We start from the raw sequence: 24,003 nt of genomic DNA, 5'->3' as shown, positions 1-24,003 counted from the left end.
AGACTCACATGATAGGTACGCGGTTTAAAAGAGTGATTTCAAAATGTGCTTCCAGAAACTGGCTGCATCCTAGTCTTGTGGATATGGGCCTCTTTCACAGCAAGGAGGCTCTCTGTTTCCATTGCACCAGAGCTGTCCTGATTCTGAAGCGGTTTTTTTTTTTCTCCTGGTTTGAATACAGCCTGGCCCATCTGGGAGGTAACAGGGAAGGGGGCAGAAGCTGTCTACCAGGGGGTATTGTCCCCCCTCTTCTCGGCTTCTTCACAGAAGGGAAAGGATGTTTTGCAGGGAATCACAGTTCGTTAGGACTCCAGGAGGTTCATTAGTGGCAAAGGAGATTTTCTGGGCAGCCCACAAAGTTGCAGCTGACTGTCAAATCTAAACCATTTCACTGTGATACAGATGCCAACTCGGAGTGGGCCTTGAGCATTTATAGGAATCATTTTAAAATAGAACTGTAGCTCGAGTAACATTTTTCTAAAATAAATGACCATGTTGTCATGATCCCTCACTGTTCTAATCAGGCACAGGGGGTGGTTTAAATGTTTCTGATGCAGATACATGATTGGATTATGGTTCTGTGCAACTTCAGTGATGAGATAGTTCAGCCCAGATCTGCATACCACGCCTGGGGGAACAAAGTTTTCAAACATTGAAGACAGATGTAGAAATCTTGCTGACTATTCCAGTGGGGAAGACTTTTAAAGGGTTCTGCATCACCGTCAGATCTATATGTGTATATTGGAGTTTTGAAATGCATTTGTTATTTCTGCAAAACTAAGGGAGTAAAACAAAAGTGAATCATAATCTTTTAGAGCCTCACTTACTCCTTGCTCTACCATCAGCAGCCCATGCATTGAGATAAGGCATATGACAGACAACACCTAGCACAAAAGGGAGCAGGCTGCAACTCCATAGAAGGAGATGTGGGAAGAAATAATTTCACATCTTGTGCAGAACATATGGGGTAGCCAGCATGTAGCCGGATTCCAGTATGGAATCCTTCTCAAGTGGTTTCAGAATTTCCAGCAATAATTTGACAACACTCTCAGGATTATTGATTCACACTCCCCTCCTCTTAGCAATTGAGGTTCAAGAGGGACTTTACCTTTAAGAGAGGTGGCTGCAAGGTAAGGGAGAGTAAAACAGTCCCGTGTCAGTCCGCTGGTCAGAGCTCCACAGCTGCTCCGCTCAATAATTAATCCCTGACAGAGCTCTGGAGCTCAAACTGGCAGGTGAGCTGAAGAGCAGGGGTGAAGGTATTCTAGTTCATTACTTGGGTAAAGGCTTGGGAACAGGAACAAAGAGTCCACACACTGGGACAGGGAAGAATTGCACAGACCCCAGCAGATCTATTACAAAATTGTAAGGTTTTGCAAAGCACCACCGCTGGTTTAATGTTTCTGTGGTTCTTCCAAAGTCCTGGCAGCATTTGTGATGAGTCTGTCATCAAAAACAAACTACTGACTCATTCGCCCAAAAATTCTCCCAGCGCTCCTGAATTCTATGCAAGGGAGCCTGGGGAGCCTGTGTGCAGCAGCTGAATTTGAGGGTGAGGGTTACTCTGAGGGCGAAGGTTGAGGTCGCACATAGAGAGACTAGTTGCTGGCAACCGAACTAGCCAGATGGACCAGTCTCCCCTTGACTTATGCTCTTCTGTCTCCCATTGAAATTTAAAGAGTACAAGCCCAGAGCTCGCTCCTCTGTGCATGGAAAAAAACCTGGTTCCTAGATGCACAGAATACGCTTGGAGCATGACCTTTTGTGTAGGGAAAAGTATGCACATATCAAAAGGAAAAAAAAAAGGGATTGAACCAGACTGAGGGTTGCAGAGGGCTCCATCCCCACTGCACTGAGGAAAGGTGTGGCTGCTCATTACCTTGTTAGCGTGGCCTTTTCCTGTTATCATTGCTCTCAATCATCTTTAACGTGTGGAGCCCAGCCTGTCATTAACCTGTGCCCTGAAGGACATTAGAAGTGGAAAGGGATGGGGGGATTGAGGTTTTGAGTCCAGATTGATTTCTTTTGTGTTTAATTACAAACTCAGTTCCTGGAAGGCTGAGTAATAAATGCATTTTTTTAATAGAAAGTTTGATTTGCGAGATCACGATATCACAACACACTCTTTTCCGTTTTCAGCCTGTGTATCCAATTTCTCTGCTCAGTGATGCAAACAGTTAATGCCAAAGGCCTGAAGCAGCTCATCCGTGCTGGAGGAGTCAGACAGACCCACTGTTTAGAATGGAGGGAGCCCAGCAAACACTCACACTGCAAGTGGAGTCCAGCTCCCTTTATGACAAAAAGCCACAGTGATCAGAGCTGAGAGGCTGCTCTGTGGTGTAATTTGAGTAACGGGCATTGAGCTGCAGCTTTAGAAATTTATTTCTTCGCTAAATAGAAGCTTAGTGTAGCTGTGTTAGATCCCACAATGTAAAGTGCTCTTTAGTGCTGGGAAGTCTGACTGCAAGAGTCCCTGCTTTCCTTTCAGACGTTTATGGCTCAGGTACAAGACAGTGGGGCCTTGTTCTCGTCTTGCACTAAGTCTGTGAGTAATAACTGGACTCCGTTATCTCTCTGCTTCCACAGCGCAGAGCACTTAGGTTTCACACTACCAGGTACATGGAAACAGTCTGACTGTCCCTTCCCCTTTCCAATTATGAACTGCAAAGATATTTAATCTTTGAAACAGTAAGGCCAACAACAAGAAGAGCAAAACTCTATAATATATATAACAGAAGGTCGGGATCACACAGTGGCATGGAATGGTTTTCCAAATGGGTTTGACTTGGCCAGGGGTAAAGCTGAGCTTGCCCTCAACAGCGCCCCCCAGTGTCTTGCCAGACACCTGAGGGTTACAGCAGCCCTCCACTCTACAGTACCTGTACTGTAGGTGATAATAATAATAATAATAATAATTGCTTACACTTATATAGCGCTTTTCTGGACACTCCACTCAAAGCGCTTTACAGGTAATGGGGTCTCCCCTCCACCACCACCAATGTGCAGCATCCACCTGGATGATGCGACGGCAGCCATAGTGCGCCAGAACGCTCACCACACATCAGCTATTAGTGGGGAGGAGAGCAGAGAGTAATGAAGCCAATTCATAGATGGGGATTATTAGGAGGCCATGATTGGTTAAGGCCAATGGGAAATTTGGCCAGGACGCCGGGGTTACACCCCTACTCTTTTCGAGAAACGCCCTGGGATTTTTAATGACCACAGAGAGTCAGGACCTCGGTTTTACGTCTCATCCGAAGGACGGGGAATTAGATGAGCGAATGATGTGGGGCTCGCAGGATGAAAAGAGGCAGATATTTCCACAGTGCACAGTCCTGAGTGGACTGACAATGTGGCTGTGCACAATGTCACAACACACAGACTGACAATGGCTGACAACACACAGTCCTGAGTGGACTGTCAATATCACAGCACACAGTCCTGAGTGGTCTGACAATGTGGCTGTAGACAGTCCTGAGAGGGCTGACAATGTGACTGTAGACAGTCCTGAGTGGTCTGACAATGTGGCTGTGCACACTCCTGAGTGGACTGACAATATCACAGCTCACAGTCCTGAGTGGACTGATAATATCACAGTGCACAGTCCTGAGTGGACTGACAATATCACACTGCACAGCCTTGAGTGGACTGACAATGTGACTGTAGACAGTCCTGTGCAGACAGACAATTTTACAGCACACAGTCCTAAGCGCAAACCAAAAAAAGCCCTGTTAGGCCCAAGATATAAGGTTAGTTCTCTGCTCAGAGAAGAAACATTTACTAAAAACGCTTCCTGGTAGCTCTTTCTCACATCTCTGGAAAACCTAGAGAGGACAGCCTGCACGTTTCCTCAGCAGCTGCTAATGTAACCCCCCCACACACAAAACAAACCCATTGCTGTGCTGAAGGGCTATCCCCAGCACAAGCCAACAGTTTCTAAATATATTTTAGCACACACAGCAGACTGAATGGCCCAGTAATCAAAGCCAAATTTGGCCTCAGAGGGAGCACTCAGAGCCCCCCGTCCCCAGCTAAGAGTGAATCAGCTAAGTCAACACAGACTAATTCCAGCAGGGTGGCTTTTAAAAAGTCCTCACGGAGTTTCACTGCTGGGAATGTAGGTGAAACTGCATCCTGCCCGTCCGCTCTCCAGCATGGGACTCGTTACTGTTCCACCGCACTGACTTGGAATTCCAAGAACGCAATGCCGTCTCCGTCGAGGGAAAGCTGTGGCACAGCCTCTCACAAGCGCCGGCGCTGGTAAGGAGAGCCGGCCCTGCTCGTGTCGTTTACCACATTGTGCTCTGGGCAGAGGACAAAGCACTCCAGGTCAGCGGTGGAGGAGCGCGACAGACTGGACCACAAAACGTGTAAAACATTGTAAACGCATGACAGGAGCACGGTGAATTCATGGGGAAATGGCTAAAACACCACTCAAATCCACAGTTATAAACTTTTTTTTTCCTAAAAGCTATGTTATCATCACCCAGGTCTCCATTACGTTTAAAGCACTTTGAGTGAAGTAGCCAGAAAAGTGCTATATAAGTGTGAGAAATTCTATTATTATTATATTTCTCAGATGACCACATCTTTTTTCTTCCCACCTAGCTGGGCTCCATACCACAATGAATCAATCATTCTGCACGATTTCCTGAGTGCACATAAGCCAGGATACCGATGGGGGGAAGGCCATCCCATCCTAATCCGTCTGGGATTTAGACTGATCCGGGGAGCTCATCCAGCTGTATCTTGAAATATCCCAGGGTATCTTCTTCAATAACCAAGAGCAAACCAAGAACATGAGACACTTCTTTAACCCGAGGGGTGGGGGAGTAGGGAACGAGCTGCCCGCCCATGTGGTTGAAACTGATCATCTTGGCGCCCTTCAGGAGATGCATGAGATCCCAGGATTAATAATTAATATGCTACCAGCTACCAAATGGGCGAAATGGCCTCCCTCATTTGTAAGATGTCTTATCTGTGACCATTCTTCCATTCTTATTACAAGTGACTGATAAGGCACTGAATGGTCTGGCTCCATCCCTCCTTGAAGACTTTCCCTGGTTAAATGCCTGTGACCTGGGCAGACAATACGCTCCCTGGTGTTTGTGTGTCCCTGGGTCTCAAGCCAGACAGTGCCGGGCTGTTTCGAGGTGACACATTTCCCATGCCCCTCAGAGAGAGTGTTTTAAACGACAGTTTCACACAACGGTACTTTTAATTTCTGAGAAAAAAAAACATTTGTTTGCATGTGAATACATTTGGACCAAGCTTTTATTGTTGTGGTTTTTTTAGCTCCGAGTCTGGTGTCCCCGGTTTTGAACAGTGCCTTTGCATGTTTATTCAAGACGCTTTATAAACGTAAAGCAAGTCGAACGAAGAGCTGCCTCCTGGTAGGACAAGATTTAAAGCAGAAGCACACGGAAAAGTTGATAAAACTAGTCACTCCTGTCGCCTTTTTATTAATGAAGTCTTAGGTGACGGAAGTCAAACTAGTCATAACATTTTTAAATACGGACGAGTGAGGAGTAGGCTTCTGAAAAGATTTCAAGGATGGGTTTCTGTATGGAGAATTCTATCTGTTGTGTGCTGAGATATATTGTTTAAAAAACCTGTTAAACAGGGCGTCGCTCATCTGCTCATGTATATAATTTAATTTATTCTAGATTTTGAATATGCCTTTCAAGGCGCGTGTAGGTTTGGCTTCTCCTTAGGGACACACTTCCGAGTATTGCGTCCTCAGAGGCGCATGTACAAAAACGAGGTATTAATTATAGACGGGTCCGCAGGTTTGACGCTGTGTTCTAACACAGTTAGCGTGACGCCCGAAGAGCTGGGGGCGGGCTGTTCGATTTCCACTCTGATAGCGGTTCGGGGTTTTTCTTGGGTCTATTAATAATCGTTGCTTTAATAACGCCACTTCCTACAATCGCCTTGCGGTCATGCCGTCTCTGAATTAAACATTAAGGACTTCGCTGTAAATGCCAAGGCCAGCGACCCGAGACAGGGCGCTCACGCACCCCATGACATCATTATCCCCGGAGGCAAAGTAAACCCGGGCCGTGTTTGCCCAAACTCTGGGGTCGTTAATATTTGTCAGTCTTATCTGAAACAACTGGAACACTTCAGTGCACCGGAGCCCCTCAACTAACCTCTTACCAGTCAACCTGGCGACTCGCACGACACAGGCGGTCTAGGGGTTTAGGTTTGTGGACATTCTGCAGACAGAAGAAAACAAACCTTCACCGTGGTAACTCGATGACTAAATCCGGTACATATCCTGATTTTATTCAGACCGCATCTGTAAAAGACACATCTATTTTAGGGCAAGATTGTTGAAAATTTACGAAAAGGCTGATTTTTTCACATGTGTCACCCTTAATGGCAGGTATAATAATAATAATAATAATAATAATAATAATAATAATAATAATTACAGCTGTGGCGCATTTCTGTTTCATCAGTACACACCGAGACGCTGTGAAGTAATAATATAATGTATACAGGTTTTTTGGATAAAGCACTATCCTATTTTTACTGTCGAAAAGTGGGGGTAACTCTTGAAAGAAAAACAATGATATGGCTTCCATTAAAAATCTCATGAGCGCGCCATCTAACAACGGAACACAGAAATTACATCTTTTTTTATAAAAAAAACGGGAAGAACCTGGTTTGATTTTATGGCCAGGGCGGGATTCACATTGTGATTAACTGCTCCTGAACCCCCCCCCACACGAATGATGACCGAAAGAGAAACGGTGTCGGCGGGCGTCTAGTCGTTTTTTTTAATCTTTTTTTTTGTGAATTAAAAGCCCCACCTCTATAGGAGTGAGTCATCTGAGGGGGGGGGGGGAGAACACCCTCCCTTCAACTCCACTTTTGAGCGAGCGAGAGAAGTACGGGGCTTTGAGACTCAGGAGTTTTCATTCGTGCGAGGATGCGTGAAGGTTCGCAGAGGTCTTAGCGAAAACGGGAGAAGTGTTGCGCCTGGATCAGTGCGGCTTTTTGTACACGCTCGGCAACAACATCAACAACAGCCCTGCACGCGTGTCCCTGGATTAACTGCAGACATGGGCTCGGCGAGACAGCGTTTAGGAAACTCTCCCGACTTTTTAACTCCGGCGAGCCTCCCGCGACGAGCGCTGCTCTGCCTCTCGCTTGCGGTTTTGGCGAAGCTGTGCGCTGCGTTTAACTTGGACTCGGAGAACCCTACCGTCTATAGTGGACCCAACGGGAGTTATTTTGGCTACTCTGTGGAATTTTACTTGACCAATTCTTCCAGGTGAGTGTCGTCCCGTCCCCCCCTTTTTTCTAAAACAAGCACTTTGTGTTTAGCGTTTTTTGTTACCTGTGATAGTGTGACTTTATAGATTAGCTCGGGAACAAACGGAATCGGAACCCCTTTGCTTACCCTGGTTGTCAGTTGGACATGAGGTGATTTAAATGAGACAACCCTGCGTTAAAAGGCAAGTTAAACCGCTGAGAAATATCTCTCTACAGTGAGCACATCAGTGCAACTACAACAGCCATCCTCTACTTAACGTCTCTGAATTTGTGTTTATTTGACCTAAGACGCCAACATGTAGATTGAATCGTAATTTTCACTTTTTGACGGTTAATTGGGTTTAATTTGTTGCATTCACAACTAATTAAATGAAAATAAGGTGCGTTCGGACAGTTTATTGTACGGTACTAAGTTTATGAAGTTCCGATACTGCTATTCTTGTTGATTTGTTTTAGCGTAATGATTCATTCATTAGTTCGTCTGCGCAGTCCCGCTCGGTCACGGTGTGTTCCTGTCTCCTTGTCCTGTTAAAACGCATTTTAGTCCCCCGCCCCCCCCCAAATGGGAGAATTTCCTTTCTTTGGAAAACGGCCCTGTTTCTAACTTCTACAAGAACTAAACCCAGACGTCCTTTCCGGAGAAAATCACAGCGGACATGGTCCACCTAGGACTTTGCGCTGCTTCCCCGGCGTGCCTTTGTGGTGGCTAAAATGAACTATTGGCTGCCATCTCTTATTTTAATACGGATCTCTGTAGCGGTTCCGTGCTGCTCTTGTGGGGCTCCGGGAAAACCAGTCCCGGATTTAAATCGAAGGTGTGGAAATCAAATCCACTGGGATTCTCCCCATCCTGCGGAACTTCTCAGCTGAGCTGACGGTTATCCTAGCAGGCTCAGGGATGATCGAAGTGACACTCCTGACGCCAGTAAAATGCCTCTCAGTGGAAGGACTTGTCTTGATTAATTGCTGGAGTTTGTTAACGTGTGAGCGGCGAGACCTCAGGGGCCCGTGTCCGCGGGGGAGATAGCGCTTTTCCCACCCGAGGAGTGAAGTGAATGAGCAAAGGTTTTGCGTGAGAGGCTGGCGCGTCGTGTTCCATTGTTTGCCTGGATTTTTAGGTTTGAAATCCAATGCTCCTTGGCTTCAGCAGGACGGGCACCAAACTGCTCAAGCCCCTGGGGAGGGGGGCTAATTGCTGAAGGGTAGGTGCGACGGCGCTCACACGTCTCAAAAGAGGGGCATTTTCAAGTGCGATAGGCAATCGCACTCAGTCATCTGGCTCCTGTGGCTATTGACCTGCGGAATTTGGAAAACTGATTGTGTACTCTCATTTCTTGATTTTTTCTTCTTTCTCTTCATGCTTGTGTGTCCCCTATTGGTCGGTGGGTTTGTGTTGTGGCAACACGGTTGTCTTTTATCTGCCTGCATAGCAACACGATGAAGCGAGTAAGGCTTACCTGTTACCTTTACCTGTACAGACCAGGAGAGACTGACTCGGACAGTCGATCGCTAGGAAATCGTCCTGCATTGTGAACGAGGGTTAGAGCTGGCTGCGGTATCGGAGAGAGTGGGGCGGGGAAGAGCTCTTTGGGGTTCTAGTCCTGCCCAGGACGTTACATGGGTCACCTTGCCTCAGTCATCAGGAACGATTGGGGAAAGCTTGTGAATTATCAAGCACTTCAGCAAGGGATCTCTCGTCCTTGAGGGCTGAGATCCCTTGTTCAAGATGACAGGTATTTTTCCAAACCTTTAGAAAGCGGCTACCTTCGCAGCCACCCTGTCCAGCACGGGGGCTGGAGCCGCCTGTCGCTTCCCACTGCCCTGTCCCGAGCTGCCTGTCACAGAGGACAGGCTGGAACAGGGGTGTACACAATAGGCGTGCCTGATGACCACATTCGGAAAGAAGTGGGTGTTTTGTAGCACCCACTGTAAGAAATAAAAAAAACACTTTTATGGGGCTTATGTCTCGGCTCCCGTTAATACTGACCTAATAGCTGCACATAGGAAAGGCCTCTAGAATGGGAAAAAGCAGGGCTCTGCAGGAGCCTAGTCTCCTGACTAGGAGACCCCCAGGTCAGGGGCTCGTTGTGGAAAGGCTTCTGTATAACTCCCTTTATACCTTCATGCCTTTCCTGCTGGTCGGTGAGGATTAACACCACACAATAAGAAGGCGTGTTAAGGAATGTTTATAGAGGAGTTGGGCTTAACCCTCCTGGCTGAGGGCCTGAGGACGAGGAAGTCGGGACCCCTGGAGAGTGGAGGGGGGGTGAGCCAGGAGCCGGGGGGGGGTCTCGGCTAGCGCTTTCCAGGAAGTGACATCGCAGAGGATCTGTAGATCTTGTAGGCCTCAGAAGATCTCCAGTTTAGAGAAGCAGAATGTCCCCACCTCCTGAGCGTTCGTCAAGACCTCCGCAGAACAAAAAACGGACGTTGCCCACCTGCGCTGAGTTTCCAGAGCCCGGGGTGTGTTTCGGCGTCTGGGGGGCCGTGGGGACCGAGCCGAGGCAGCGAGGACAGTCCCAGCACAGCCCCGGCAGGCAGCTCCTGGGGAGCTGTGCCCTTTGCTCCCGAGTGGGCTGAGTGTCTGGATTCCTTCGAGGTGGGGAGTTTTTTTTCCTCTTGGTTGTCGTGTTCTTGGCTGGGAGCTCGGGGAGCGGCGTGATTTAGAATGTGGTCCTGGTGGGCTGTGATGTCATGATGATCATCTGTGCTGGTCGCAGACCTGTTATTGTAGACCCCCCTCCCTTGCTCCTCCATGAGTGTGAAGTCATAGGAAACACTCGCCCCCCACTTGCCAGTCTCCGGTGCCATTCTGGTATAAGTTTTGGGTGGGGGGGGGGTGGTTAAATATAGGCATGTAGGGGCAGAGGTCACGGACAGTACTACAGGCTTAGAAGGCAACTTTGAGGAGTAAAGACCTCGAGGAGGAATAAAAAGAAGGATCGCACCAATGGTTTGTTCCCGCTGAGACGAAATGAAAGCCAGATGTGCGCCCAGGCCCGGAGCCGTGCCGTTTCTGAGCACGGGGCCTTGCGACTGGCGAGACAGCACCCGGACTCTGGGGCGGATCAGAGGTTCGTCGCACCCCTCCCTCATCCGTGTCCTGTAGATGGTCAGATTCCCGGCCGGTGAGAGGACCGTGCCCTGTGAGTGGAGCCGAGCCGCACAGAAGGGTTATGCGGCTTCTCGGATTCCTTCCTCCTGGTCGCTGGGGGAGTGATCGAGTGGGGAGGGTTTCTGGCTTCATCGCCGCGTTATTTGAGCTCATGTAATCGGGGGAGATCAATACCGATTAAGGTGAGCATCATCCAGGTGGATGCTGCACATTGGTGGTGGTGGAGGGGAGTCCCCATTACCTGTAAAGCGCTTTGAGTGGAGTGTCCAGAAAAGCGCTATGTAAGTGTAAGCAATTATTATTATTATTATTATTATTATTATTATAATAATAACTGAGACGATACTTCAATCTCCGAATGAGCTGGTTATGGGAAGAATCCCCTCCCGCAATTTCTTCCCCTCGTGAAGCAGTTTCTTTACTTTCCTCCGATCGAGGGATGAATACTCGAAACCTGCTTTTGCTGTGGTTCGGATTTGCAGCCGTCAGATTTAAGATGAGCTCCGAGGGCTGTCGCGCTGTGGGGACCGAACGCCCAAAGCCAGAGGCAGAGATGAAGAGTGAAGGCCTTTGTGGCGTTCCTGGCTGCCTGGGGGGCTGCCAGACGGCCCCCCCGGGGGTCAGTCGTGAGGTTGCTCACCCTGTAGTCCGCAGTGCGTAGGAGACGGAGGCTGGAATGACCTCTCTGTGTGGGTGCCAGGCCCGGGAGCTTGAGTAATGATCAGCCTGGGAGATGGACTGGGGAAAGTAAAATTCAGCACCTTTCAAGGGTGACAAGTCTTGGAAGCTTGGAGACGCTCCTAACTACGTGTGGACCCTCCTCAAGCGTGTTGCAATGCCTGTTAAAAGTCGCAGGAGTGGGGGGTGTGGGAGGGGGCGTGAAATGAATCCCGGTGTTGTTTCAGGCTAATGCATTCAGAATGCTGGCCACTGGGGACCAATGTGCTGTAATACTTTCCTCTCCAGTTGGACCTTCTTCATTCACATCAGTGCCGGGCCTTGTAAAAGAGGACTGTTAATGGGCTTCCGCCATGCAGGTGCCTGAGGATCTCGCTGTGTTGCAGCTTCATCTGCTCTGGGTCTTCCAGGCTGGGGGCTTGTTCATTCCAGTGTGAATTCTGGGTTGTTTACAGCCCGATCCCACCGGGAACAGCCGTGCTGAATGAAGTCGCCCCTCAATCAGGGCAAAAACTGAGTGATTGACGATGAGGAATGTTCTCAAAGCATTTTGGGGGGGAAAAAGCATTTGTCAAAGAAATGATAAAAATCCGTTTAGGAAAATAGCTTTTTTGGTGTGGGGGGGGGGGCATGCACTTTCATTATTCACCCGCTCATGTATTATGTATGGTATGTAAACTGCAAAAGCCAAGTGTTTATGTTAAAGTGACACTGCCTAATTTATAGGGGACAATAAACCATTAACAATTAACTAGTCATTGGCCTTTCAGCATTTGGGAACAAGGCAGTTAGGAAAAGCAAGACTGATGTCAGATACTGGAATTTCTTGTTTATTGTTACTACTTCTTTCTCACTGATTCAGTGGTGACTTGAAACAGCAGGTCGGTCTCTGTCTGGAGCAGTTCCTGTGACACTATGCAGAATCCTGATCTGCTGATGGTGTGTAAAGGCAGGACATTGAAACATCTTGTCGTTGTCTGTGCTAGATTTACAGCAGATGAAGTGAGAGGCTTGAAATGCAAAAGCCATGCAGCTCATTAAGTGGCCGGCTTGAACAGGAGTCTATTGTGTTAGTGAACTTACCATACCACGTGTATTGGACGCGGGGGAAATTGATGCCATGGGACAAACCGTAGTTTCCTTCATCCAGGAATTGCACAGCAATGAATGGAATGAGCGCAGCTCGTGGGGTGGTGCACCACACCGCTGATATATCATCATGGCAAAATCTCGGGGAGAATCATGCAAGTACATTTCCTTTCTGAATGAATAGATGACCGTCTGATAAAGAGAACGAGTTTGCTCTGGTTTGTGTGCTTGGTGCTAACTGGCCCAGCGTTGTGCTCATGCTGACTCAGTGCAAACAGAACAGAAAGTAGAATCTCATCAACTCAGTGGCTAAAGAAATACAGGGCTCCAGTGCTTTTTTTCCAAGGGTGTTCTTTCCATTGCATTCGCATGTACTGTCATTATTAACCCTATCGGTTTCTGGTCCCGATTCCCCGGGGACCTGCATGAAATTCTGGGATAGAGAAGCAAGGGAATAGCAAGGAAGGTTTTACTGGCCTCCTGTTGTTGCATCCCATTTTTTTCAAATAACCAACCCAGCAAAAGTAGCTTCTGAAAAGTATTTTCAGAGCTCATCGGCAGGAAACTCACAGAGGACACTGATCAGCGTTGCGCTGCCACACTTGATTGCTCATTGGTAAAGCATGACAGTGTCGCTTCCCTCTGCTGTTTCCTGTATTGTTTAAGCAGCAAAGTATTGTACAAGACGTGTTTACTGGATTGCAGGTGGGAGTGCTCAAGCCTAAGTGTGCGTCTCTGGATGTGGCTGCGCTACCAAAGTGATTCTAGCAGCTCGGAGTTTCACAGCAACTGCTTTGTGCCATCCAGAAAGTTTGAAGCTTTCTGATCAGGCAGACGGTTAAATGCATGTCAAAAATGCCTCTTGCATACGCCAACCTAAAAATACAGGAAACGGAAAGCCTACGAAATAAGCTTTGTTTCTTTTCCTTTTCCTTTATAGGAAGGTGTTCTTCACATTTATAAACCACTGCTCGGGAGTTTGCTTTTCCAATAAAATGAAGGCAGTTTTGTGCCGTGCCCTTTGTCTTGCTTATTAACGCTGAGATTGCTCCATGATGCAGCATCACATAACTCCCAGGCATGTGATCTGGTATGAGGACATGGAAGGACTTTAGCACAGCCTGCGTTCAGAGTGATCATCGCCCAGGGAGGCACCAGACAGTGGATTCGGATGTTTGTATCTCCAGGGAATTTGCTGTGTGGGCTGTCGTAGGTGCACTCCTAATCCCTAGGGAATCCTCTCCTGCCTGCTGCGCTTGCCAGAGTTGGGCTGCTGCCAGCGGCTCTGGGTCTCCCCCGACGTCGCTCTGGGCTCGTGGATGCAGCGCTGGCGCGGGTTCAAGGGCGCCTCTTCCCAGCCGTCCTGGCAGGGAGTCCGGCGGAAGCTGCTCCGCAGTTCCCACGCCCCCCTCGGCGCATGTGCCTGCACGGCGTCTCCTCTCCCGCAGGTGGGCTCGGCTGCCCCCCCCCAGGCGCTGTCAGCTGGCCCGTGAGGACTGCTGGGCAGTGTGCACGCTGTTCGCAGGGGGGCAGTGTGGGGTTATTTCCAGTTGAAAGTCAAAAGGAATATAGACGAGAAAGCCATGCTTTGGCTTTAAGATAAGATAAGATCACTTTATTAGCCATATACAATTTCTTGCATTAGGACTTTTTGTATATCCCAGCTTGCTCTCCATGAGACACACAGACAGGGGGAGAAGCTTGGGGTCAGAGTGCAGGGTCAGCCATTGGAGCAGTTGGGGTTAAGTCCTTGCTCAGGGGCCCAACAGAGTAGGATTCTTCTGCCGGCCGCGGGATTTGAACCGGCAACCTTCCAGCCACAGGTGCGGATCCTTAGCCACCGCTCTGCCCACTTTGGGCTTTGGGGCTTCTTTAGACACATCAGGGCTTTGTTCTTCAGACACGTGGGCTCCAGAAAGCAACACGTTTCAGTTAAATCTCAGCCCTTTTCACTCAATGGACACATTTCTGTCCTCTGGCCTATATAGGCAAGTTAATGGATGAAGTAGGGAGCTGCGTAGGCAGCAAGGGAACAAGTAAAGGGTTATTCCCTGCTGAAAGAGAAGAAAGGGAACACAACGTTTCAGGTGTGGAGCCCTCTTCGGGTGTGCCGAAACGTTGTGTTCCCTTTCTTCTCTTTTCGGCAAGTTAATAGACGAATGTGTTCTCGCTGTGTTCTGAAGAGAAGTTCCGATCTGTACCGATCAATGCAGGATGAAATAATTGCCATCCTGCAAACTTCAATCCACATTATTACATGCTCTCTGGTAGAGTTTTATTGTTCGGTCACCTTGAGAGTTAAAACACACGAGGACATCAGACAGATCACCAATGAGACCATTTTGCTTGCTGCTGGTCGCTAATTTCCCGAGTCTCTGCACTGGATCACGGGAAAAACTGTAAGGATTTTGACAACCTCTTAGCTTTTTTTCCCTCCCTCCTGGCCATGGACGTTCCCGTGAGAACTCTTCTCCAGGCAGGATGTGGGGTAGGTACCTCTGCTTCAAGCCCTTTATTTTCAGCCATGTTGGTTTTGTAAACCATTGAGCAGAACTGAGCACGGTTCTCCAAACCTGAAGTTACGGGTCCTGGCTTGAGTTTTAAACATGATTACATTTGACACAGTGCTATATCTTTTTTTGGAGGAGAGTCAATTTTCCTGTTGATGTTGCAGCCATTTGCCATGAGATCATGGTCTTACTGGAAAACGAAGACCCGGCAGCTCAGTGTGAGTGGCTTCATTTTGGCCACACAGCACACGCCCCCCGATCTCTGGGAGGTCAGTTTCCTGCCATTACTCACTTTCTGAGTTCCTCCGAAAAGGCAATATTTTTTCTTCTTTCGTTCCCTAATGCTCTTGCATTGTAAAGAAATATTTGTCCACGATTTCCTATACAAGCCCGCTCAAAACTGAACAGCGTGGCTTTTGTAGCCTTACTTTTTGCTAAGAAAATACTCCTTTCTTTCCTCAAATGAACGGAGGAAATTAAATCATTGTCAATTAGTTTTTTAAAAAAAAAATAACAGTGCGGGGCTGAATGCGAGTCGAGCTATTATTAAAACATTGACTTAGCTCTGCTAAGAGTTGCTGTTCTGACTCTGGGCGGCGATTAGTGGTTTGAACTGCCTCCCAGGACAACGGGGTTCATTGTGAAGTGGAAAAGGTTTTCTTTTGTGCAGAAATTTCCGTGTGACTATTTAGTCATGTCTTTATTTTTTTTCTTCTTCAAGTGGCTCTGTTCCCTCCTGCCTTGGGGGCAAGTGAGCCTGAGATTCCAGCCAGGAGGAGAAAGGAGCTAAGTTCTTCCCCTTGGAACACAGGAACACAGTTCAGTTAGACCTAATGAAGGGGTTCAGACAGTCATCTAGTCTTGTAGCACTTAGCTCATATGACAGGGTAGCTTCGCTGCCGTCTCCTTTATTTCGTTTCTTGCTCGGTTCTTAACTCTGTGTGTAGAGAGTAGAGAGAGCCTTTATTTTCCCCCAAGAGGCAATTTGTTTTGCAGCATCAGATGATATAAAGAAAAAACATAAACAATGCACTAGAGGGGATCTGTTGATCAGGGTTATGGCTTCCGGTATAAATAAGACTTTAAGCCTGTTTGTTTTTAGATGTGTGGAATTGCATAGCGGGGTGTCCAATAAACATGGAGTTTTATTGCAGCACAGCTCAATCCAGACCTCACACACTGCACTGGAGAGTCAAGGGCTAACTCGGTATTTCTCAGGCAAGGCCTGTGACCCCAGTTTCCAGCCGAGAGATGGGGGGGGGGGGCAGGCTCTTATCCCGACATATCGGAAAGAATCGCGTGGCCTGGCTCCTCTCCGCCATCCCCCTGCTGTGTGGAGGAGTGGCTCCCGTCTTCATTGGCAGGTGTCGGGGAGGTCTGGTGCTAACAGCTTTCGCGAGAGCCTGTGAACAGCTGGGGCGGCGATTTGATTCTCTTCACACCACGGTGGAAGAACTAGAACGTGTTCCCTCCTGGAAGGTCTGCTCTCGTGTGGAACCCTTCTTATTGGAGGAGACCAGAGAGGTTAACTCACAAAGGAGAGCAGGCCGGTCGACTTGTTTGTCATCTAGTCACTAAAGCATATATAAGGGAAAAAAAAGAATACAGCCATTAATCATCGGCATTAGTGCCCTAAGCTGTTAAACACCGATAGTTTTTTTTCATGGATTGTAGTATTGACTTCAGCATATTCAGATGATTTTTGCTCGCAGTGGAGAAATACTGTATTTCCCCAGACGTCCTAGGTATTTGCACCAGCAACAGCAGGGTCTTTCGTGGAGAGTGGTGGGACCATACAAGACTAAAACATAAACATGTGGGTTCCACAGGGGAGGGGGCCGTTTGACTCCTTTAGCCTGTCTGGTAGCTTGTTGCTAATTGATTTGAGGAGCTCATCCAGCTGTTTCTTGACTGCATTTAATCCTGGCCTTTCAGTGTGCCAGTCTGTCTGTTGTATCTTGAATAGTATGGAAGCTTGTTCCAGGAGTGGGAAAAATAACTTGGAAAATGCACCGCTGTCAGAAGTTGTTAAGTATGATAGTCAATGCTGCTATTCGCGTCCCACGCGGGCCTCTCTGATCTGCGATTTTCGGTTTAATTTCTGCGCTTCCAAGCTCGCAGCCCGTCTAACCTGCCCCTCCTTTTCACGGTGCCAAGCTGTGGAACACGTTAAGGGCTTGCAGGGAGCGGTGTGCATCTCTAGATAAGCTATTCGGGGAGAGGAATGCCGCAGGGTTGCCAAGGAAAACACGGGGCCAGTGCTACATGGTGTCAGGTAAATTACTTCACTGCACAGATCGCTTGTTTCTCTCTGGGTCCATGCATCCATTTGATGAGAGATCTCCTGCACTCTCAGCTAATAATAATAATAATAATTGCTTACACTTATAGAGCTCTTTTCTGGACACTCCACTCACAGCGCTTTACAGGTAATGGGGACTCCCCTCCACCTTCACCAATGTGCAGCCCCACCTGGCTGATGCGATGGCAGCCATAGTGCGCCAGAACGCTCCCCACACACCAGCTCTCAGTGGGGAGGAGAGCAGAGTAATGAAGCCAATTCATAGATGGGGCTTATTAGGAGGCCATGATTGGTAAGGGCCAATAGGAAATTTGGCCAGGACACCGGGGTTACACCCATACTCTTTTCGAGAAATGCCTTGGGATTTTTAATGACCACAGAGTCAGGATCTCATCCAAAGGACAGCGCCTTTTAACAGTATAGTGTCCCCGGCATTAGGACCCACACAGACTGCAGGGTGAGCACCCCCTATTGGCCCCACTAACTAACACCTCTTCCAGCAGCAACCTTAGTTTTTCCCAGGAGGTCTCCCATCCAGGTACTGACCAGGCTCACACCTGCTGAGCTTCAGTGGGTTACCAGTTTAAGGGTGTTACAGCTGCTGCCTAAACCTTTGCCCAGATGAGTACCTTATTAGAGCAAGTCATTGAGGGCTATAGCTGAAGTGAAAGGGGCTGGAATTGAGTGACCTGTGTGGGGCAGGTGTGATGTCTGCCATTTGTCACTTTGGCTCCTGAAATAAGAGGGAGAGGCCATGAGGGAGATAGATTGCATCGGGCCAAGATCGTGATCGTAACTGCAATCGGACTGCTGCATCATGCTTTACAGCTGTGCAAAGCCAGTGCCCAGTTGTGACATCGCAAAGCGATGTGTGGAATCAAAAACCAATCAAAAGTTATTTTGACAGTATTTATATACACAAGATTAATTGGCATTTTTCTTGTGCATCGGATGTGTGACCTGTGTCAAACCGTGGCCCAGAAAGATGCAGGAGAGCTGCCCCTCACTGCCTGTAATTTGGAGATTAGCGGGCTTCAGTTTTAGGCAGCGCCTTACGGTTTCGAGGTCTTCTCATGAAGACCAATTTTCCTGGCGTCCTTGTCTGCTCTTTCTCTAATTGATCTCGGTCTTGGTCATACAGGTTACGTAAGGACATGATTTGCAGAAGAGCGCTCTTCATAAGCTTCTGACTGTTTGTAGGGTTTGAAAGCTGGAGGGGTCTTTTGTAAAAGCTAACTCCATGCTGTTACCTGATTTTATTTTGAATGTGCATGGAGAGATTCAGACATTATGATAGGCTTCCTTCTGTTCCTTCATAAGTGTCGTTTGGGAAAGAGCTTTGCAGCTTAAGAGAGAAATTGTAAGTGGGTCTCATGTACTGTGCAGTGGGAATTGTATTTTCGTACCAGACTTCAGTAAGTAAATAAAGAGTTCTGGCTGCAGCTTTATTTTCTTTTAAACACTAAAGAAGAGCTGTCAGACTTTGCGTAGGAAACCGTAAGAGCAGCTGAACAAATAAATACCTTTTGGCCGAGACTGTGCAGTAAGATAAAAACGAGATCGTTGAGGGTCTTTCTGTGGGTTGCTGTTCCACAGAAAGGCTGTACTGGATTGCTGCGTCAGTTCAGAAGGAAGAGCAGTGCATGTTGGGTCTAATGTCTCTGGAACTGCCAGGAAGACTCGGGGTGATGTTGTTCTTTTTTTTTTTCCTGGCTCCGTCAAGAAAGGGATGAGTAATGGCAGTGAGCAGAACCTGGCAGTGACTGCCAGAGGGAGCAGATGGTGGCGTGCCTGCCGGTCCCAGAATCCCGCTGGCGACTGGGCGTGGAGCGTGTCTGTGCTGGCACCGCTCTCCCGAGCCATCAGGAGCTGTCGGTCTGGGAAACGAGCTGCAGGGAGAGCATGGCAGAGAGCCTGACCACCCGGGATAGGGATACTTCAGCTCCCTGGGCCAGACAGCGAGTTCTCCCATCACCTGCCCCTGAGAAAGTTTGTGCGTTTTCTGGCTCTGGGTTAGGGACTGGGGAGATGCAGCCTGTTTTGGAAGGAGGTGAGGGGGATTTGGCTTGGAGGTGATGCGAGTGTACAGGCTGGAAACTGTAACAGAGAACTAAAATGTTTTAATTTTGTACACTTTGGGCTTTTTCTTTTCGTATGCGTGTTAAAACATTTTTCCCTTGCCTTAGCAGTTTGTGAGCAGTGAATTGAAATCTAGCCATCTAAAAACATTTTGCTTGCTGTTCCTAAGATTGGGGAAGTTGTTGTTTTTTTTGGGGGGGGCAGTTGAAAAGCTTTAAAGCCACTTGATTTGCCATGCTTCTCGATGAAAGCATTTAGCTTTTTTGGGGGTTCAGTTAGATTTCCCTCTGTGGTTGGGTCTGCTGTTGTTAATGTTATCCGGACTCTTTCCACAGCAGTATTAGTTCAGTGTGGCTTGATCACCCGACCATGAAGCTGCACCCTAAAACAGATCATGCCAGTCCCTTACACAATATTGGTATCGCTGGCTTTAATGTGAGCTCGATCCCTTTTTTATTTAGTTAAAGGTTCATGTGCTATCACCTTGGCTGTCTGGGTACGTTTATAGATTTGACTACAGGATAACCAATTGCCAGTGCATTTGGAAATGCCACTAGTGTCATGGAGGTCTGTATATGCCAGAGCGGTTATCCCCAACCTCTCCTGAATGAAGTGTACTGATGACAGTCAGCTCCCCATTGCATTCTGCTCAAAGTGTACAGTACCAATACGGGTACAGACGTAGTGAACCCATGCCTGGCTGGTCTCTCCTCCTGACTGACCCGGGGCCTCTGCAGTTAACTGCCCAAGGGTTTCTTGCAAGATGGCAGCTCCTGCCGGCTGCGATGTCAATGAGAGGAGCCCCACTGCTCCAAGCCAGCACCAGCTCTCCTGCCAGGCACTCTGGAGCCCGGCCGTGTGTCGGGGAGGAGCTCCTGTGATTCTCTCTGGAGTTGGTGCAGGCTTGATCCCGGAGGGCCAAGCCTGAATAGAATCACTGATTCCAATTCGGGTGGCTGTGTGATAAGAAACAGTGTTTTAGCCGGCAGCTGCTGGCTCGTTGTGTGGCACATGACACAGTCCCGGTCTCCTGTCATTGGTTAAAATGACTTGAGGGCATTTTTCTGTTTTTCTGTCCATAAACCATTAAAGCATAGCTTGCCCTGGTTCCAGTCCTTCTGTAAAGGAAGATGGATCCCATCTTCGATCACCGGAAATTGAAGGAAGAATTCCATGGAAGTTGATAAATATCCTGATTGAAGGAGAAAAGGTTGAGATGACCCTAGAATGCCGTTAAGTCTGGCAGTTTTTTTTTTCATTTGTTTGCTCACTTGTCTTCCAGCGATGTTGCTGATCCTGGAAGTGAACTGCCCTCTGACTGTGTGGAAAAGGCTCCTGTTCATTTTTTCTGGTACAGGGAAGGTACCCCCCTTCTCTTGTCTGCTGCCCAGTTGCTCAGAATCGGCCTGGATTAGTCAGCGCTGTTCAAGTGAGCTCTTTTTGCTCTCTTTATGAGCGGAAAACCAAACCTGCCAAAGCAGGTTTGATCTCGCAGTGGTTTTGGGTATAGAGACGGCCACGTGGAATTAGGAGTTATTTTAGGTCTGACTGGAGCCCTATCTGACTGAGGCTGACACTGAGAACATAACTAACCGCAGAGGGAGGAGAGCGAAACAATTAACCTGCCTTGGAATGAGTCTCTACAAGTCTGTGGGGGTTGTAGCCAATTTAATTTGGGCTTAATTAAAGAAACTGACATCGGTCAGAAATGCAGGCAGTGACCGTTCTAGTGGGGTATCTTAGGGGATCGGAGGGAGTCCTCATAACCCAGGTGTTCAGAAGCGTATCCTCTAGGACTGCAGTAATCTAAATCCCAAAGTCAGTAAGCACAGTCTAACTGTAGCAAGCTCAAGCATAGGTGAACACCTGCTCAGATCCGTCGCAGGTTGTGTTGGGACTGTTGCTTCCCACTTCCCCACAGTTTGTTTTTGTCCCACAACCTGCTCGCTTTTGAGCAGGATTTGCACGTTCTCGCACTCACGACAGTCTGTCAGTTGGCACGTCCGCTCTGCTGGGACTGTTACACTCATTATCTGTTTCCCAAACTACAAATCAAGAAAAAAAAAACCTGTAAACTGGAATGAAATGCCAGTGCTGGCTAGACAGCCAGCCAGGAAAGCATTTGCACTTGGCTCGGCTCCAGGGCAGAGCCACGGAAACGCTGCTTTCTTACTTAACGAGCCCCGTCTGCACGCCGCTAATTGCAACTTAATGGAGGAGATTCAGATACCCCCCTAAAACAGCACCGCTCACCTCTAGTCCTGGAGGCCCATGGTGTCTGTGGGTTTTCATCCAACCTCTTCTCCTAACGACATAATTGAGCTGATTATTAGCTTAACTGGGCAAAGGTAACACTTTTCAAAGATCTTCAGCTATTAATGTTTTATGGGAACCTAGAACACCTGCTGGGTTTTGGCCTTTGTAGGCAAGAATGGTGCATTTACACCTTAATAGATATGTTCATTTTCAACTTCCTCCTTATTTTTCTGAAGTAAAAAAAAAAGCTGATGTGTCACGACAGAAATGTTTGACCTGCTCTCCAAAAACCTGGCTCTTACATTTTGTAAAAGATACACAGCTATCTGCTTTACTGACAAGCTTTAAAAGTGTTTTAACAGAGATGCATCCAGTATTCGTTTCTGCTTTTGCAGATGTGACCTTACAAAGTGTATTTGTCAATGTGCCACATCTGGGAGAGCTGTACAACAGCTGTATGGAGTTTGCATTGATAAGCCAGCTCTGAAATAAACCTGCTACAGCTGGCAAGGGAACAAAACTAGAATCTCCGGCATCTACACCAGGGTTTCAAACAAAGTTCCTGCAATAACGTCTTGTTTTGGTTTCAACGCATCCAGTCAATTAAACAATTAAATACTTAACCTCATTATTTTCTTAGACACATAGGATTTATCTAACTATGGTTGTTTGCACAAAATGTTTACTTGAAAGTGCAGGTGCCTTTTTTTATTTACAGTTTCCTTTGAAGCACCCAGGAGGCTGGTTGGACGTAATTATTGTTTAATTAAATAATTATAGACTGAGCTGTCTGTTACATTGAGTGGCACAAAAACCAGAAGACGCCAGGCCCTCCAGGAACAGTCTGAGACTCCTGATCTACACATTGAATCAGTTTTCAGCAAATCAGGGGACTAGATTAATCTTTCTGTGTTTAATTCTCAGTTCATTCTTGGGGTCATAATGATTCTCAGTGACTAGAACTGCAGTGAGCCTCATGCACATTCCGCTGTCATCTTCAGCCTGTGTTGTAGCTGAAGTAAATCTTTTTTTATGTAGATACCAGATTCTTTCACTCCCTGCTTTCCTCTTTCCCCTAAGGCTGTAATTTACGTGACGGAGCCTTGTCTTTTTCTTGAATCCTGCATATTTGATGATGGCCATTCAAGATCATTTGGATGGGAGGGGATAGAGTCGACAAATCACTCGTTTCATAAACTTGGAGATATTGCACAAAACAGTATAAATGGTCCATCAGCAACCTGGGGGATTAAGTGTATTTTTGGGGGTTCCAGGAAAGAGGTCCTGCAGATCGTTCAGCCTGATGAGGCGTTGAAGTTTCAGTGTCCCGTCCAGACTAGAGTCAATCCTGCTATTGGACATTTGGCATTGACCAGCAAGGAGACCCTAATCATGATGTAGTTGTGCTGGGAGGATGGTGTTCTCCATTACCAACAGGCGGTTCTGTGCTGCTGGTGGAGTCCTGTTGGACAGTCCTCCGGCATCAGCCGACTCCCAGCTGAGAGATGAGTTTCCGGCTGTTTGGCACTGGTTTGGAGGGAGAGCGATTTTCTCATTCCCTTTTTTTTTGTGGGAAGTGAGAAGGAAGGCCAAGTGCTTAATTTAGTTCACTCTGAGGCCCTGGTGCCATCTTATGACATTAGGAACAGACTGGAGGATAACAGGAGACGCATTATGAGCCCATTGGTTTCTGCATGTGCCTCTCTAGATTTTAGAGAAAAGAAAAGAGTCGCTTGTGACCAGAGGGAAGAGAAGTATTGATGGCTGAGACATGAGTTCCAGGCAGCGTTAGGAAGACTTCAAGAGCAGCAGGAAGGACTTATCTTGTGGAAACCCCCAACTGCACTCATTCTGTCCGGTTGGGAAATTGATGAGACGGCCCATGTGTCGACACGGACTCCTGGATTGCAGCTTCTTCCGAGGAAAAGATTCACGTAATGCTCTGAGACAGAGTTATGTCATCTCAGTTAACGAGCTCTGGCATCTGTCCGCGTTTGTGCTGTAGCTGCCAGTGTCGTGCTTGCAGTGCAAGTAGGCATAATTGTCGTGTTTTTCCCTATCAAAAATCTCTCGTGGTTTCTGTGGGCTTTAGCAATTATAATACCTTCGTAGTGAAATAATCCTTGCAGCTGGGTAAGAGGCGATTAATGGAGGAATAAAACGTATTTTTGCGGGGGTGGGGGGAATTGCACGATTTACCTCTTCTGTCCTTGTTAGGGTCCTCCTCTGTTCTTTTTTGGACAGACTGCAAACCTTTTACTACTCCTTGCAGTGCTTTCCAGCATCAACACTTGGCAGCTGCTTTTGTTTTGTGTCAGGATTATTTTTAATTAGCTTTCACCTAAAAAACGCGCCGGTTGATTTTTATTGGCTGGATTTTGCTGATGGGAACCCGCAGTGGAGACCTCTCCCTGCGCTAACAGGCCTCCTAACTGGAATTTCCTAAACCGCCGCTGTTAATGTGTCATAATCTTTAAAACCTGCAGCCCGAATCACTTAGCGCAGCTTCATTAATGCCAAAGTGGCCCGTGTGGTGGGGCTCGGTGGCTGGTTTGGGCTTGAGCAGTCTGTGTGAGGGGGCTGTAGTACTGCAGGGGTTTCGTTTTCCCTTTGAATTCCCCCAGGAATCACAAAGGCCCCCTCCCAAGTGCGTTGTGCAGGCAGGCAGACAGGGGGAGAAAACGTGTGAG

General features: G+C 47.7%; 1 protein-coding gene across 1 annotated transcript in view; it reads left to right on the top strand.

Moving 5' to 3' along the window:
* Nucleotides 1–6,771: 6,771 nt before the first annotated feature.
* The window catches only part of itga5 (integrin, alpha 5 (fibronectin receptor, alpha polypeptide)), a 70,312-nt gene continuing 53,080 nt past the window's right edge, over nucleotides 6,772–24,003 (top strand). Inside the window, exon 1 of the mRNA XM_088634147.1 lies at nucleotides 6,772–7,282. Coding sequence (XP_088490273.1) covers nucleotides 7,071–7,282 — 212 coding nt within the window. The 5' untranslated portion in view covers nucleotides 6,772–7,070. The remainder of the gene's footprint in view (nucleotides 7,283–24,003) is intronic.

Source organism: Lepisosteus platostomus, chromosome 1 (genome assembly GCF_059453375.1).
Source record: "Lepisosteus platostomus isolate fLepPlt1 chromosome 1, fLepPlt1.hap1, whole genome shotgun sequence".
Classification (NCBI taxonomy): Eukaryota; Metazoa; Chordata; class Actinopteri; order Semionotiformes; family Lepisosteidae; genus Lepisosteus; species Lepisosteus platostomus.
Note: the sequence above shows the minus strand (reverse complement) of the source record. Positions and strands in the feature narration are given on the sequence as shown.